This window comes from Rattus norvegicus, chromosome 3 (genome assembly GCF_021556685.1).
Source record: "Rattus norvegicus strain SHRSP/BbbUtx chromosome 3, alternate assembly SHRSP_T2T, whole genome shotgun sequence".
NCBI lineage: Eukaryota > Metazoa > Chordata > Mammalia > Rodentia > Muridae > Rattus > Rattus norvegicus.
The window spans coordinates 57,537,938-57,554,998 of NC_141536.1; the positions used below are offsets into that span (position 1 = coordinate 57,537,938).

The 17,061-nt window shown below is 46.3% G+C and overlaps 1 protein-coding gene and 1 long non-coding RNA gene across 11 annotated transcripts in view; one reads left to right on the forward strand and one right to left on the reverse strand.

Annotated features, from left to right (window-relative positions):
* Wipf1 (WAS/WASL interacting protein family, member 1) overlaps window positions 1-17,061 on the reverse strand; it is a 103,349-nt gene that overhangs the window by 3,857 nt on the left and 82,431 nt on the right. For all 10 annotated transcript variants that reach the window (NM_001429723.1, NM_001429724.1, XM_087647014.1 and 7 more), the window contains 6 exon segments: window positions 1,432-1,545; window positions 2,664-2,876; window positions 4,840-5,574; window positions 8,417-8,581; window positions 12,598-12,727; window positions 16,160-16,248. In NM_001429723.1, coding sequence (NP_001416652.1) covers window positions 1,432-1,545; window positions 2,664-2,876; window positions 4,840-5,574; window positions 8,417-8,581; window positions 12,598-12,727; window positions 16,160-16,210 — 1,408 coding nt within the window. In that variant the 5' untranslated portion in view covers window positions 16,211-16,248.
* The window catches only part of LOC134486113 (uncharacterized), a 20,342-nt gene continuing 12,811 nt past the window's right edge, over window positions 9,531-17,061 (forward strand). Inside the window, exon 1 of the long non-coding RNA XR_015684408.1 lies at window positions 9,531-9,715. This is a non-coding gene — a long non-coding RNA (uncharacterized LOC134486113). The remainder of the gene's footprint in view (window positions 9,716-17,061) is intronic.

The following is a 17,061-nucleotide window of genomic DNA, read 5'->3' on the forward strand; positions in this document are numbered from 1 at the left end:
GTATTCCAATTAAATAAAATTTCTAGGATTGGAGTTTTCCTTCAAGTAAGAATATTGTGTTTACCTCTGGCATTTGTTCTTGGAAAATTCCTTACAATGTTTCCTAACTCTTTAAAGTCTGCAGCAGAAGCACAAAACGAAAATGTGACTTACTTCATTTAACCCCAAAGTGTCCATGATAGAAACTGCTGCTGCTATGGCGTGCACTGCAGCCCAAGGCACAAATCTGTGTCCCTGGCTCTGCTTTTGATCTGGCTCTGCTTTTTGTTTTTTTGTTTTTTGTTTTTGTTGTTGTTGTTTTTTTTTTTTTTTTGTTTTTTTTTCTGTAAGCTCTTCCTGAAGGCTTCTAAGCAGCCTTGACTTCAGCTGCTATTAAGCTGCTCAAAGGCTGGGCACCCACTGACCAACAGTTACTCAAGAGCTGTGTGCTGAGAGGGACTGGGTAGACCCTGAGCTTCTCTGAGGTACTTACTATGTGAGAGAACAAGGGCCTAGCTCCGGGTGCTGTGATGACTGTCTGACCTGAGGGATTAATTCTGAGGCTTAAGTCTCTGTGAGCCTGAATCTCATCAGAGCCATGTTTCCTTAGTCCATGTTATTTTGAATTAGTCCCATGCATACCTTGGTGTGGAATTCCATGCTATTTTTTCTTAGTCCTGTGCATATTTGGCTGTGAAATTCTAATGCCTCTATTCTACCTTCTGGTTCACATTTCTTCTTCAACAGGGAGAAGGTGATGCAGGCAGCCACATGTTAGCAAGCAATGGGAGACATGTGCAGTGTTGGCAAGTTCTTGTATGGAGACTTAATGGACTCCCATGGACTAAAACCATGTGACAAAACAGGGGTGTGTTTACTAAGCGATGTCATGTAAAAACCTACCATGAACATGGTCTAGTACGATGTGTAAAAAGTCAGAATTAGGTGGAAAACAATAGGAAGTATCTGGTAGAATGAAAAAAATCTGTCCTGTGAGGATGTATGTATGTATGTATGTATGTATGTATGTATGTATGAAACTGTGTTGAATACATATACATATGTTTATATGCATATATGTTGAATACATATGGTCATAATGCATTTAAAAGATCAAGGTAGTATTTTGCTTTACTTTATGACACTTTTCCAGTCTTGATCTAGAGGAAATAGAAGATGGACTGACCTTTGCTCTCCTAGGAAGGTCAAAATGGAGGAGATGAACCAAAGAAGTAAAATAATATAACTTAACACTGGTCCACCAGATGTATTCCAAGATGGTAATGTTTCCTTCAGAGAGTTCTTGCTCATGGTGGATGTCCTGCCAGGGTGCACACAGCTCCTAACAGGGCTTCCTACTCCTCTGAGGCTAGAGGCCTGGTGTCCGTGCGTCTCACCTGGAACCCAGGCTCTCACAGTAGGAGCTCGCACGACGCTCCGGCATATACTTACTTCGGCTTTCACTTCTGGCCACTTTGCTGGGGTACGTCTTGGTCGTTGGCACATACGGCTCTGGAGGCGGTAAGTCGGAAATCGGATGGAAGTAGAACCTGCTTTCCCACTCATCTGTGGGAGAAACAAACGGAACCTCAGCACAGGAAATCTGCCGGGAGGACGTGGGAAAGGAAGACAGAGAGAGACACGCACGGAAGCCAGTTCCCCTTTTGTGGCTGGAAGTACACGGAGAAGCCACAGTGAGACCAAAGTGCCCGTGACCTCAATGATCCCGGCCTGCAAAGCAAAGCAGAGCAAACCGGCTTGAACTGGAGTGGCCTTGATCCTCGGGCCTCACTTGGGGCTAGGATACAGGGCACTTTCCCTCCCACTAGTGGGCCCACGAACAACTCGCTCATTTAAATTATTTTCATTTATTTTAGTTGTATGTATGTGGGTATTTGGGCTACATGTATGTCTGCACATCAAATGGTTGTGGAAATCAAATCCAGGTCCTCTAGGACAGGCAAGTCTAACTGCGACCTTTCTGATAACACAGCAGAGGGAAGCAACTGAGGAACTGTGCCTTACCCACGGCCAGCTGTTCAGCAATGTAGATCATAAGATGGTAATCTGCAAACACACACACACACACACGCACACACACACACACACACGCGCACACACACACACGCACACACACACGCACATGCACACACGAACACACACACAGATACACACACACGCACGCACATACACACTCACACACACGCACACACGCACTCACACACACACGCACACGCACGCACGCACGCACGCACCCACACACATGCACACACGAACACACACACACACAGATACACACACGCACGCACACACTCACACACACACGCACACACGCACTCACACACACACGCGCACACACACACACGCACGCACGCACCCACACCCACACACATGCACACACAAACACACACACACAGATACACACACGCACGCACGCACGCACGCACGCACGCACGCACGCAAGCACCCACACAAAACCATTACAAAATCTCTGGTGAATTAAGTTAACCGCACTGAAACTCAAACAAGGAACAAACGAGAGAAGAAAACGAGCCGCCTTTTTGGAGAGTGGGAGGAAGAGGCCATCTCCATAGGAAGCCCTAAAATGGAACGTTGGTTCTGTGCAGTGTGATTAACAATGACGGAATGAGAAACATCGCTCCAAATAAACAAACATCACTCACCTTCGCAAGATGAGTCTTGGAAGCCATTTCGAACTGATGTGGATGGTGGGGGTGGGGGTGGGGCCCCAGCACCAGGCCTGTCAGGAGGAAGAGGAGGCCTAGGCCCACTTCTGGGACTGTCCATTCCACTCCTGGATGGCAACTGAGGGGTGGCAGGCAGGGCCCGAGCTGTGCTTCCATTTCTGTTTATTGGAGGTGGTGGTGGGAGGGGGCCTAGAGCAAAAGACAAGGCATCTAGTGAAGCACTGCTTTCAACACACACACACACACACACACACACACACACACACACACACACACACGGTCATTATCACTGTGCAAGGCGGAGTTCCTGCTGAATACACACCCTTGAACTAGGGGAAAGGAGAAATGGTGGAGCCCTTCTGGACACAGACACAAACAGGAAGGGGGCATACACCCGGTGGATATGTAAACTAAGGCCATAGAACAACCGCTAACTCTGGCTCTCTGGCTTCAAGTAACCACCGAGGCTGGGGACCAAACAGTGAAACTGGAAACAGGTAATTATTTATATTGACAACCATGCCATTGAAAAAACATTTTATCCTTTTAAAGACTTATTGAACTAGTTATTCTGATACCTCCAAAGAATCGTTTAAAAGGAGTAAGATAGTTATAAAGTTAGTTTAGGTCTTCAGAAAAACTAAGTTTTTTAAACTAAAAAATTTAAATTTTGTGTGTGTGCCTGTGTGTAGGTCAGAGAGCAACTTTAGAAAGTTTATTTTTGCTTTCTACCTTCACCTGGATTCCAGGGGTCATCAGGCTCAAGTCACAAATATTCTTACTGGCCGAGCCCATTGTCTCACTGGTCCAGTACTAAGTTTTTATGTGTGTGTGTGCAGTATTATGGCAAATTACACAAGCATATTTCTGTAGTGCACTGGATTCTGTGCCCAGACACAAATGACACTAAGAACCAAACACTGGTTACTTGGAGACCCACAGCAGTCACTTCTTGCTGATTCCTCTGTGTGTGTGTGTGTGTGTGTGTGTGTGTGTGTGTGTGTGTGTATGTGTGATATATGTGGTGAGTGTGTATGTGTATGTGTGGTATAAGTGGTGAGTGTGTGTGTGGTGTATGTGTGGTGTGTGTTTATGTGTGTGGTGTGTGTTTATGTGTGTGGTGTGTAGTTTGTGTGTGTATGTGTGGTATATGTGGTGTGTGTGTGTGTGTGGTATATGTGGAGTGTATATGTGTGTGTGTGTGTGTGTGTGTGTGTGTGTGTGTGTGGTGTGGTAAGTGGAGAAGCACAGGGAGAGAGAGACCGCTGATCTTACTCTCCCATTACAGACAGTAGGTGGTGGCTACAGCTTCTGAATGTGCTGCTGGCTGTGGAGCTTCGGTCCCTGACTACCAAAAGTAAGGTAGTTGTCACCTCTGTCACAGTGGTGCCAGGAGCAATAACTGAAAAAGCAAACTAAAAGTACTACATACAAACCAGCACTTTGGAGGCAGAGAAGTAGATCTTTATGAGTTTAAGGCTAGCCTAGTCTACAAAAAGAGTTCCAGGCCAGCCAGGGCTACATAGTGAGGGCCTGTCTCAAAACTATTTAGATATAAAAAAGATGTAATCATATTACCAACACATTTGAAACCATTTTCTAAAAAAAAAATGTTATTTGTGAAGTACGAGTTCCTTCCTGAACCTGGGCACCTGCAGCTGGTCTCCTGCAGCTCCCTGAGCTGAGGCTAAGGCCTCTGACTGGATATTTGTTTGTACTGCTCAAGGTGCTCTTAACCTCTGAGCATGCCACCTCTCTAGCTCGCCTGAACTGGGTTTTTTAAAGATTTATCTTTAATGGGCAGAGAAGTGGACTCAAAGCCTGGCTTAGGGAGAGAGAAATAGTTAATTCTGGTAGTGATGTCACTGCCTTGCCTTTAGTACTCTCATGGGACCTTATTTCTAACCAAGACAGCCCAGCTTCCCTTTAGAGGAAGGGTGGAAGATGAAAGTCCCTCCCTTTTCACTCTCAAAAGTGACCAGGTCAGCTCGATTCTGAGACACAAACTATCTGGTCCCTTTTATGAGATGTCCACGCCCCCACCGTGACATTACACCATCAGTATGGAGCAGCATCCACGGCTTTATGTTTTTGTTTGAGACATTTAGGAGAGCAGGGTTTTGGGGACCTGACACCCCCAGTCTTGCCATACCTGATCTGCCTGGCGGATCCCTCACGGGAGGAGGGGGCCTCTCGGTGGGTGGGGGAGGGAGAGGCCCCGAGCGTCCAGGTGAAGGCAAGGGAGGTGTAGGGGAGGTGAGGGACAGGTTCCGCTGTGGCAGCCTGGGGATCTCGTCGCTGGAAGTCGGAGGCAGTGGAGGGGGTCCTGGCCGGCTGGGCGGTGGCGGAGGTGGTGCCTGTGAACCCGCCCCCGGCCGCGGGGTGGAAGGCACTGGAGGTTTGCTGTTTTGTGATGGGGGAGGGGGAACCGCTTCTCTGTGCATGGAGGGCCTGTTGCCCACGGGAGGAGGTGGTGGAGGGGGCTTGTCATCCAAGGCCCGGCTTGGGGTCGGGGGCAAAGGGGGCCTGGGGAACGGAGAGGAGGAGCTCGAGAGGTTCTGGCGCACAGAGCCTGCTCCAAAAGCAGCACCTCGGTTTCCGGGAAAGGGGGGTCTGGGGGCTCCCAGCCCTGCTGGGGATCCCCGGTTGTGCAGACTCGACGGAATGGGTCTTGGCGTATTTGGTACCGGAGGGGGAAGGCTATCTGGTTTTGAGCCCACATCAGGCCTCGGGGGAGGCATTCTGTTCCTGGGCGGCTCTGGGGGCCCACTCCTGTGGCCTGGTGAGGGTGCGGGAAACCTCCCCGGGCCACTTGGGGATGAAAAGGGCTTGGCAGATGTGGCTCTTCCTCCTGGTGGCAAAATCGGTGGTCGGCTTCCCCCAGAATCTAAAGAACAAGAAAATGGATACTGGGTTGAAAAGTGAGGAGCCCCAAATAACCCAGAGGGCAAGGGTGGGTGCTGGACCTTTCCCACTGAGCACTAACTAGGAGCTTTATAAATTAAATTATTTAATTTGTTGGTGTGGGCGGAGACATAGCTCTATTTATTTACCAGATACAGATTTTACAGCCGAGGATGTATTACCTGCAATGGTTCTGGAGAGGTCGCTATGACTGGATGACTAGAGGAGAGAGTGTGACAGCATGGAGATGTCGCTATGACTAGAGGGCAAACGGACAGCATGGAGAGCCTTGGATAGATTTCTACTAATGGCTGTCATGGACCTCCACTGCTGTCCATTCCCCTGTGCCCTGTACTGCTCAGATTTGAAAAAAAAAATTCAGTCAGCCATCTTAGGTGTGTGAATGTAGTTACTCCACAGAAAGTCTCTCTCTGGGCTGGAGAGATAAACACTGACTGCTCTTCCAGAGGTCCTGAGTTCAGTCCCCAGCAACCACATGGTGGCTCACAACCATCTGTAATGGGATCTGATGCCCTCTTCTGGTGTGTCTGAAGACAGCGACTGTGTACTCATATATATAAAATACATCTTTTTTTTTTTTTTAAAGTCTCTCTCTCTCTCTGTGAAGGTTTATTTAGTTCCTTTGAGAAAAAATGCTCAATAAATATGGGCAGGGTGAGAAGGATTTAGTCAAGAATTATGACTACATTAAAAATAATTAGGAAGGAAAAAAATTGTATGACTAAGAACTTCATTTGCAAAGAAGTAGGTAAGCTTCTCCCCCATGACTAGGTCAGCCCTCAGTATTAGCAAGATTTAACAATTCTGTAACACTTTTGTTGAGCAAGTGTAGTAGAATTTTGTCAAACTAATCTATGGGTGAACTAAGCGGAAGAGAGAAGGGGAATCTCAAAAGTCTCTCCCCAAATCCAAAACCCAAATTAATTCTTTTTTTTTTTTTAAGAATCATGGGATTGGGGATTTAGCTCAGTGGTAGAGCGCTTGCCTAGCAAGCACAAGGCCCTGGGTTCAGTCCCCAGCTCCGAAAAAAAAAAAGAAAAAAAAAGATTCATTTTCCTTTATTTTATGATTATGGATATTTTGCCTTCATGTACCCCATGTTTTACAGTGCCCTGGCCAGCCTGAAGAGGGTGTTGGAGTATCTGGGGTTGGAGTTACAGAGAGCTGTCAGCTGCTATGAGGGGGCTGGGACTCAAGCACAGGTCCTCTGAGAAAGCAGCCTCTCCAGTCCCCCAATGTCATTCTTGGAAAAAATGGTTACCATTGAAACATCTTCCACTTCAACCACGAATTAAGTAATGTACAAATATAGATTGTACACCCATTTTTCTAGATATTAGAAACAGCTGGATGAGCAAAATAAAAAAGTTCTCTCTCCTGCATTTTCTGTTCTTATGGGCAACAACGATAAGCCAGTAAGGAGGTGTTTTCTCATGGTTATTGGCACAAAAGGGAAGCTGAGGAATCAAGAGCGCTCAGAGAGGCCAGGCCTGGTGGGGTGCTGGAGACAGTGCCTCTGAGATGGGCCACGTGAGCTGAGGCCTAACAAGAAGTAGCCAGCTTTGGGAAGATGAGGCTGTGCACACTTCCGGAGAGGTCAGTGAGTGACCTGGGCAGAAGCTTCAGGCTCCAAACCAGAAGCCTGGGTGCCACAGCACAGGAGAAATGAATCCCAGGAAAGGAAGCCCAAGTGGCCAGGCCACTGAGAGCCTTGCAGGCGAGGAGTTAGAGTCCATCGTCCACACAAGAAGCACTTGGTCAGTGGAGTAACACGAACCCGGGATAATCTTTACTTTGACTTTATCACTGTAAACGTGTTTTCCTTGAGTAGGCGGTATAATCCTGCAGCACTAGCTTATGCCTCATCTTCCAAACTCACGGGGAAGCCGTAGTTAACCATCCATCTTAAAACAGCACAGGCCCCCAGCACTGACTTCAAAGCCGTCTTCGTTTTCCCTTTGTTTAATTTCCCCCCTTTGTGTGTGAGTGCATATTAGATGCCTGTACCAAGTGCATGCCTCTGGCAGCTGCTGAGCACCCTCTCGTGTGCCTCAGGGAGATGATTTTTGGTATCTGGACACAAGACTGGCAAGACAGGACCTACAGCCAGCCACCTGAGGACCAGAGACTTCACCCTCGGACGAGCGCGAGACTTTCATCCCAATGCACACAATTACCTTCAAGCCGGGTGCAACAGGCCCACCTGAAACCTCTGTGAACTCTGGTTAGGCCTGGGTCCCGTCCTCAGGCAATCTCAGCGTGATCACGCAATGTCCGAGACCGAAAATACCTCATTCCGGGACTTCAGATAAGGGCCGCTCTACCTGTACTCAGAACGCTGGCTTCTAGTTCTAAGTTATCGGCCATGCACAGCACCTGTTGCTGGTTAGTGAGTTCTGGGGCTGTGTCTTCTAGAGCATGCTCCACAGTGCACTTAAAGACGCCTATGTGTGTTACTCTATCCGGGTTGTCTGACAAGGAAGGCTGCACTCCTAGGTTACTGGGTAGAGTTGTGGGGAGGGGTGAGTTAGGTCCACTTCCACCTTTCTCTTTTCCATTCCCCACCCTTCCCACTCCAGCTCACTCTTTAGAAAAGCATTGGAGGATTGGTTACCCCAAGGATGCTATCCAAGAATATATAGCTCTACAGGACTGCATGGTCCTGACTGATAAGAAGCCCGACCTGATTGATCCCTCTTAAAAGAGGGTGACATCTTGCACGGTGTAACCGTTTTAAAGGGCAGAGCCTGACAGCCAAATTGCCTCTTGTTTAGAACTTCAGAGAGAGAAAGAATTCTGTTTACCGTTGTCCCTGTTGGCGGTGGACCTCAGCTTCGGCATGCCGGCCTGGAACAGTCCTCCCAGTCCTGGAGGACCACCCCCTCCAAAATTTCCACCGCCACCGCTGCTGCCTCCTCCTCCTCCGCCTCCGCTGCCTCCACCATAGCCACCGCCAGCCCCCTTAGGTTCTGCAGACAGAAGGAAAGACAGTGAGAAAATGCAGGAGAGTTTACCTGTCCCAACTCCAGGAAGCTGTAATACAGCGAGGAAACACTATGGGCTGACCCTGGGCATTTAAAATGGAAGAGACGTCTTCCTCTTACATTTTGTACTGGCACCAAGAAATTTCATTTGATTTAGCCACTTTGCTGTATATTTTCAGTTAAAAAATTACAAAAAAAAAAATGATGACCTTTTATTTTCTAATAGGCACACAGTTTCCAAATAATAAATGTTCCCCCTTTCTAAGAGCTGTGCCCCTTCTTTCTGTTTTATATAATAATTACTTTGATGGCTGAACCTCCTTAACAATGTGGATTATCAATGTTGCTATGGTAACAGTGTTCTGATTTTAATGAGACCATTTCTGTTCTGACGCTAAATATTAACTATTAGGTTACCATAGTTTTTTTTTTTTAATATTTACTGAAAAGGAGGATTCTTCTATTTTAGGCTTAAAGACTTATAATAAGGAATCTTATCAAATACCTAGTTAGCATTTATATAATTTATATTATTTGATATTTAGAATAGGTTTTAAATCTAGTACTAAAAATGGGATTTTGGTCTTGGTCAGTTACTCTTACTAGTATTTTTGCTTAGTGTTTTCTTATTCATAAATGGCATATGTCACTTTCTTTTCTTTCTTTCTTTGTTTTTTTTTTTAAATGTATATGAGTACACTGTATCTGTCTTCAGACACACCAGAAGAGGGCATCAGATCCCATTACAGATGGTTGTGAGCCACCATGTGGTTGCTGGGATTTGAACTCAGGACCTCTGGAAGAGCAGCCAGTGCTCTTAACCGCTGAGCCATCTCTCCAGCCCGTACGTCATTTTCTTATTTCGGGAACTCCTTGCTGACAGTGTGTTTGGGTGGCTGTCCTGCCCTGGACTGAAGCTCCCATCTCTACCCAGGTGGAGAAGGCTGAGTGCCTGTCATCCAGGCTTAGCAGGAAGCTCAGTGGTAGAGCGCTTGCCTAACATGCTCCTGGCTATGGCGTCCATCCCCACGACAAAATGAAAGCAAGAGAGAAGAAACAAACCGCTCAGAACCTCTGGAGACATCGCCCCAAGTCCTCTGGGAAGCAGGATCCCCCCAGGTGGGAGCACGGGCCCTTAGACTCCTTGTGTGTGCACTGCCTGGGCTACGTTCTGGTATTAGGACAGGGGCAGTTTCATGACACTTACTAAAACGCTTTCTGTGGCTTCCGAGTTGGGAAAGAGTCATACAGCATTTGATTTAGCTGTTTATTGAAAACTGAAACACAGAACTTACCAATAAGAACCTTCTAATGCACAGTTTTCCAGAGAGAAACTTATCTTAGAAAGTTTCTGACTTTTTCGTTGCTTATGATTAGGTTCCTGAGTAAAGTTTGATACATTAATGATTTCCTAGGAAATTAACTTCAAGATTTTAAAAGGAGCATGCCTGTAATCCCATCACTCACAAAAGGCAGCATCAGAAAGTGTCTCAGCATGGCGCTTCAACATTCTATCCTCAACATAAGAAAACCTGTCTCGAGGCTCTGTATTGACTTTGGGAGATTTCATTTTATTCACTGACGTGTTTTTCTAACTTAGCCACTTAGCCATTAGTTCTCCGTCTTTCCTATGTGTACCGCTCTCCGCTAAAGACATGACTTGGTAATGAATTGGTAAGGACTATTTTACCTAACAGGCTAAACCCAATTACAGCAACAGTTTCAGCAGTGCTTGTGAAATTGCTTTAGTGTGAAGTTTAAAATTTTACTAACTTTTAACTACCAATAATATAAAATATAACACTGTCCTTGTCATTCAAATATTATTCATCACCTAGTAAGACAGCTTAGAAACACACACACACACACACACACACACACACACACACACACACACACACACACGTTCTGTTGTTAACTTGAAAGTGGGCTGTACTATCAGACACATCCATCAGTGTTGTCTACCTGGAGCCCCACCCATTGTTCATCTAGGGAAATGCTATATGGTTTAAATGTGGCCCTCAAGGCTCACACGGGAAACTTGGTCTTCAGTGTGTTCATGAGAGAGGGCGTGTAACCTTTAGGAAACAGAGACTGGCGGAAAATAATGAGGCCATTGAAGGGGATGGTTACTGCTCTCAGAAGGAGCCAATATGGTCACACAGAACTTTAGTTAGTTCTGAAAAGAATTATATAACAACAAGACTGGCTGCTCCCCAGTCTGGTTTTCTGTCTTCTTTTTGGTCTGCCTTATGCCTTTACTTCTGCCATTGTTGTGATGTCATCCCCATGAGGTCCTCAGCAGAACCAGGCCAATGCCAATGGCCTGCCCTTAAACCTCTCAACTATAAGTTAAATAGATTTCTTCGTAAAGTACTTGGTGTCAGGTATTTTGTTACAGTAACCAAAAACGGACTAATACAAAAACACTGAAATTGAGGATAGCTGAATAGTTTTGTCATTTAGGATAACTAGCAGGACAGGGCTAAATTACAGAGCTATCATGCACAAGCACTTCGATATAGCGCCCAGGGCGGTTTGGCCTGCAAACCAGTGCAGAACAGAATGAATTCTGTTATTTGCAGAGAGCTCAGACAGCAGTATAGGTATCCGATTAAGGGTAGGGACAACCAAGTGTACAGTAGATTGTAACTTGCTTTTGTCAGAGGCTCACCCCTCAGCATCACCAAGCTGCTGGAGAGGAAAGGGCTAGCATTACTTCTACACAGTGGAAGACACGGACCTGGAAGAATATGAGGAGTCTGCACTAGGGAGTCAGGAAGCTCAGACTGTCCAGTTTCCTTCAAAGTTGGTAAGGAACTCACAGTGAGTCCTCTGGGGCTCCAGATTCTTATAGTAGAGAGAGCAGGCATCCTCTGTCTGACACTTGGTAGCTTCTCTAGCCAATGGCAGAGACCACCATCCAGATGGTTGCTGACTGTGCAGTGCTCTGATCTAGAGATCGGACTGTTAGTCACGAACTGAAGACCCATGGTTCCTCTCTGGGTGCTGTGCATTCCTCATATGCACCCGACAACAGAACCCTAGTCAAATCCTTTGTTTTCCATTTCTCTTCCAACTCTCAGTCCCACACCCCTGACACTTCTTCCTTCTCTACCTGTTTAGCCCCTTTCCCCGTGACCCCTACCGACCTCTAACCCTCCTAAACCCTGCGTGTTTAGTCACAGCTGCATTTGGTGACTGTCAGGCCACTCCATTCCCTGAGTCTAAATGAGAGCTGAGGCTATGATAAATCCTGTGGAGACCGAAAGGATGGTGTTGGGGCCTGGATCCAATCAGGGGTGGTTTTTCACTTCATAAATGCGAGCGAGGAAGCTTACATCGTGCTTACTTGCTTGTTTATATACACCCTGTGTGATGGCACAAAGCTCAGACTCAGATGTAGGGATAAGCAAACTTGTGATCTCATTTCCTGTCTCCAAGCTCCTGGGCATCACATCTTTCTCTAGAATTCCTCTTGGCAGACAAGAGGGCATTGTACAAGCATTATCTCACTGGAGGCTCACGACAGACTCGTGTGGCCAGCAAATCGGTTCCACTATCTCCACTTTACAAATGAAGAAGACATTAGGGCTTGAAGTTGTGTGCCTGAGGAAGGTGCGTGCCAGGTCCTGACTCCTGATTCTAAGGCGAGGACACGTCCACGTTTCATGCTGCCTCACTGTCTCTGATGCCAGGAGCAACGGGTTAATCTCCAGAAAGCCCTGTGAGCAATGCAGAGAATCGCCGCTGTGTGTTTCTTGGACAAAGAATTATTATGCTGGCTTCCTGCGACATTAGAGGGGGCTCAAGCTAGAGCTGTGGCTACAATGACTGACTCAGTTCTGCCTTTCACCAGCTTTGCAGCTGCTGTCAATGGGGGGGGGGGCGGAGGGAGAGGGAGAGGGAGAGAGGAGAGAGGAGAGATCCAGTTGGAGGCATAGGTTGACCATTAAGCTATAAACCATTTACAACTATGGGAAAGAGTTGTTTTTACTTACTGTCCAATATTGGAGCGCTTCTGTCATTGGTGACTGTCTTCTTTAGCTTCTTCCCTTTGCTGATGTCGGAGAGAAGGGCATTCCTCCCAGCCTGTTCTGTCTTATTCAAGGAGGGTTTCTCAGTATTGGCCTGAAAAGCAACCACAAAGACTCATCTGCTGCTCTTGGGGGTAAAACCATGCACTGGAGCCCTCAGTCAGACTGTTGTCCTGGCTTCACGATTCTAGGCTATAAACTCTATGGTAGTTTTGGGTTTCGTGTTATTCTCTTTAAGATCAAGGCTCCCGGGAGCAGACGCAGCAACAAAATATAAAAATTCTAAGTCTGTGGTAAAAATCTGAATTTTCAGACCATAATCTGCCCATAAAAACCAGGGTGTGGGGGCTGGGGATTTAGCTCAGTGGTAGAGCGCTTACCTAGGAAGCGCAAGGCCCTGGGTTCAGTCCCCAGCTCCGAAAAAAAGAACAAAAAAAAAAAAAAACCAGGGTGTGCTGGTCCTTCCATGAGGCAGTAAGTCTGAGGGGACTCTGACGCCTGCTATTGGCCCTTGGGTGAATGGCGTCTGAAGAGCAGACTGCCTCTCCCATCATTTAACACTCACCAGATGCAAGAAAATGCTGGACTCTGTCAAACCAGAATGGGTTTTATAACTCATTTAACCTTTAGAAAACAATTTCCTCCGAATAACGGAGAAAAGTGAGTTTCTCTTTTAATTTGTCAGATTTATTAGGGCATAATTTACATATATTGAATCGCTCCTGTCAGCTCACATGGCTATTAGTTTTGACAAACATATAGTCAAAATATGGGACAGAATATTTTTTTCTCACCCCACAATTTCCTCACGTTCAGTTGACCGTAACATGTTTATGATATTTAATTCCTTTGAAAACTTAGCCCAGAGCAAATACACAGCTACTTAAAGAAATTTGGGCATTTTAAAAATAATCCTAAAGTTACTGACTGTGAAACTGAGGTCCTGCTCCTTTAGGGTAATTTTATGAACATAGACCCAAGTCTAACACATAGGCTTGAAGGCAAGCACCTCTCCTGTGTGGATCCCGTCCAGGGTGAATGTGGCTACCTCAAGGCCAAAGGTCCTTCTAGCCAGCATGAGAGTCTCCTGGGATGGCCCCACCCTTCAGGAAGGGACAAGATCTCAGATAAGCCAGTTTTGGTCATGAGAAGGTGAGAAACACATGGCTTGATGCTTCCTTCAGCCTTTTATTGCCAGAGTGAGAGGCAGAAGGGCAGCTCAGCGGCACAGAATTACTGTGCACCGAGTGCTAACATACTGACGCAGTGAGAGCTCCTTCTGCTGTGGTGGTAACACTTAAGCCCTTTCTACGTATTGTATTTCATTTTAATTTTTTCTTTATTGGCCCTGTGTGTCATTTCCACTTTACAGACACATGCACACAAACCCAAAACAAAAACACCAATGAAGAGCTGTAGTGTAGTAAGTTAAATCATTTGGTCCAGTTGCAGGGATGTCAAGGCTAGGAGGGGGAACTGAGGTCTGAACACTGTCTGATGCTAGGACCACCCCCTCTCTGAGAGAAGGTTGAACGTGGGCTCCTAGTTGTTCCTTCCCCATCAGCCCTCAACATCCCCTGATCTCTACGTCAGCCTGTAGAGAGCTTCCCCGCTGTCCTTCCATACACATTCTTCACACGGCTAACTTGGTTTTGCTAGTGATTTTGTTTTCTATTATACCTAAATCAACCTGGAGAGACCCTTAAAAGCCACCTGGTCCCTTCACTTTAAGAATGAAACTAATGAGTTCATACAGGACATCTTCAGTTTGAGTCAACAGCCTTCCACAGAGGATTCTGCCTTGGCTTGAAGATTTATTTTGTTACCTGACCTCCTTATGCCAACCTCTCTCAAGTGGCAGACCAGGACCCTTAGCTGTACTGCTCAACTAGGTCAGTGTTGCCTGGTGACCACCAATCTGTATTCCCTTTTCTCCCGGCCTTGCTCTTTGAGATCTGTATTTATATCCCTGGCTGGCTTCAACTCTCCTGCCTCAACCTTCAGAGTTTAGATTACAGGTGAGCCACCACATCTGCCTTCAAACTTTAATCCTTTAGGTTCAGCATTTATGATTTTTAAAATCCTCTCTGTGCTGTGTCATTTAATATTTTCATTAAATTCACTTACTATATTATTTTCTGTACTCTTTTTTTTAATGAACACTCTCTCTTAAATTATATCACTAGCTTTTAAATCAGTCACTGGCTTTGATATGCCAATCATAAATTTTTAGAACACATATTAAAATAAGTGTATCAGCATTAAAATTCTAAAACGTAACCCATGTGCCAATTAGTAGTGATAGGCAACTCGCGGTTTGGGAGAAATAAAGATAAACTACTCTTGCCGCATCAGCCAACTGAGCATGTTTTCTAATTAATCCATGCAAGGGCTGCTTAAAATTTTCATAGACTGACACTCATAAAATGAAAAATAAATATTAGAAAAATGTGTTGGTTTAAAGAGATGCACGAATCCTATCTGAGAATAAACCTAACTCCCATCAGATTGCTATAAATATTTCTAAATGCTTAAGACGCCATTTCTGTCCCTCTGCCCTTAGGGACTCTCAACAGGAAGCCGGGGGACCAACTGTTAGTAGGTTAGAGTCTCAGGAGAGTTCTGTAAGTGTGTGCCGTGGGAACCTGGAGCGGGAAACGTTCTCTTCCCCAGCCTCAGTTTCCCAGTTCAAGAAATAAAGGGCTCGGACATCAGTGCGTGGCTCCGGGGCAGCAAAGGCTCACGTAGTGGGTGGGGCTTAGGGAGGAAGTGAGTCTCGGCGTCTTCCTGAAGGTGCACGGACTAAAATTCCCCGACAGGCTCATCCAAGGACTAGGAGGAGTCCAGTGGTGAAAGCCTTTGGAAATAATCATCTAGACACAAGGACAGGCTTAGTGGGGTGTGAGAGTGTGTGGGGAAGAAGGTGGGGTGGGAGTAGTATTTGTGAAAAACAGTGTAAAGGGAGGGGAGAAGGCAAAGAAAGAGGTGAGGCTGGGAGATGTTGGACACACTGCAGAGAGCCCTCCCTTTGAGGAGTTACGTGTGTTTGAATGGGGAGGCAGTGCACCCTGCTTCTGAGTCCAGAGCTGTCCTGCAAAGCCTTCTTTTAAACTATCATGTTTGCCTTGATGGACCATAATCACACTCCAGGCCCGTAAGCTTGTATCCCGGAGACCTGGACCCAACGTAGTCTTTATGTTATCTGGATTCAAGAGGTCTCGACTAGGTTCTAACCTCAGGAAAGATTGGGCCCTGGCAAAGCAGACCTACACGGGAATGCCAACGCATTTACAACATAACTATGCGCCAACATTTGACTTTGTTCGGCCATCTTCATGCACAAAGTGAAGGGAGAAATCCACTGAATGGATTATGCTCCAGAAATAATCCCAGCCCTTGGGAGGTGAGGACACAGTCGCAGACCAGTTTGGACTATGCAGCAAGACACTTCTTAAAATGCTGCTTTTTAAAACAAAACAAAACAAAACAAAACAAGACAAAAACTGAATAGAGAAAATATACTCACGAGAGCAAACGTCGGTGGCGGTGGGGGTGCTGGTGGGGGAGGGACAGGCATCTTGGATAGTTAGAATTTCAGCAGTCTTGAGGGTAAATCTGTAAAAACAGAACACATTGGTGCATTAGATCTCTCGATAAAAGTCTGCTGGAATCTCCCTACTTCTCTTCCACAGTGACACAGGCCACCTTTTAGAGGGGATGGGATACACTGCCCTCTGTTACCCCGGCAGGACTGTTCAGGAGGAAGTCTGGTGAGAGGGGAAGTTTGAGTGGAGATGCCCAGTGACTAAATGTCACACCCAGTACTAAAACACTGTTCAATTCTGTCCCTGCGCTGCAGGGCCACAGTGGCCCAGGGCGGCTGTAAGCGTGTGCCTGCAGAAGCAGGAAGATTCTCTGGAAGCTACTAGAAATGCATCCCAGTCTGGTCAAACACATTTCAATCAGCACCTACTCTTCCTCATTCATTCGCATAAAATCCTTCCTGCTCTCCCACCTTTTAGCTCCCCTTGAACAGGTCCAATGTTTTAATGAGATCCCTAGATGCTCCAAAAGCGCTGAAACTTTAGAATCCCTGCTACAAAAGCCTCATGCCGGCGAGCAGCCCGGGACACTGAGGACCTGAAGCCTACGCAGCATTGAGCCCAAATTCCGAACACAGGAATCACCTTCCTTTATTCTCTCTGCAGACACCCCGGAAGAGGGCGTCAGAGCCCATTACAGATGGCTGTGAGCCACCATGTGGTTGCTGGGAATTGAACTCAGGACCTCTGGAAGAGCAGTCAGTACTCTAACCACTGAGCCATCTCTCCAGCCCAATCTTCCTTTATTCTTAATAGTCTCATCCAACTGGGGAACAATTTCTTAGCACTTAAACATTAATTTGGCTCAACCACTAAAAAAGTTAAT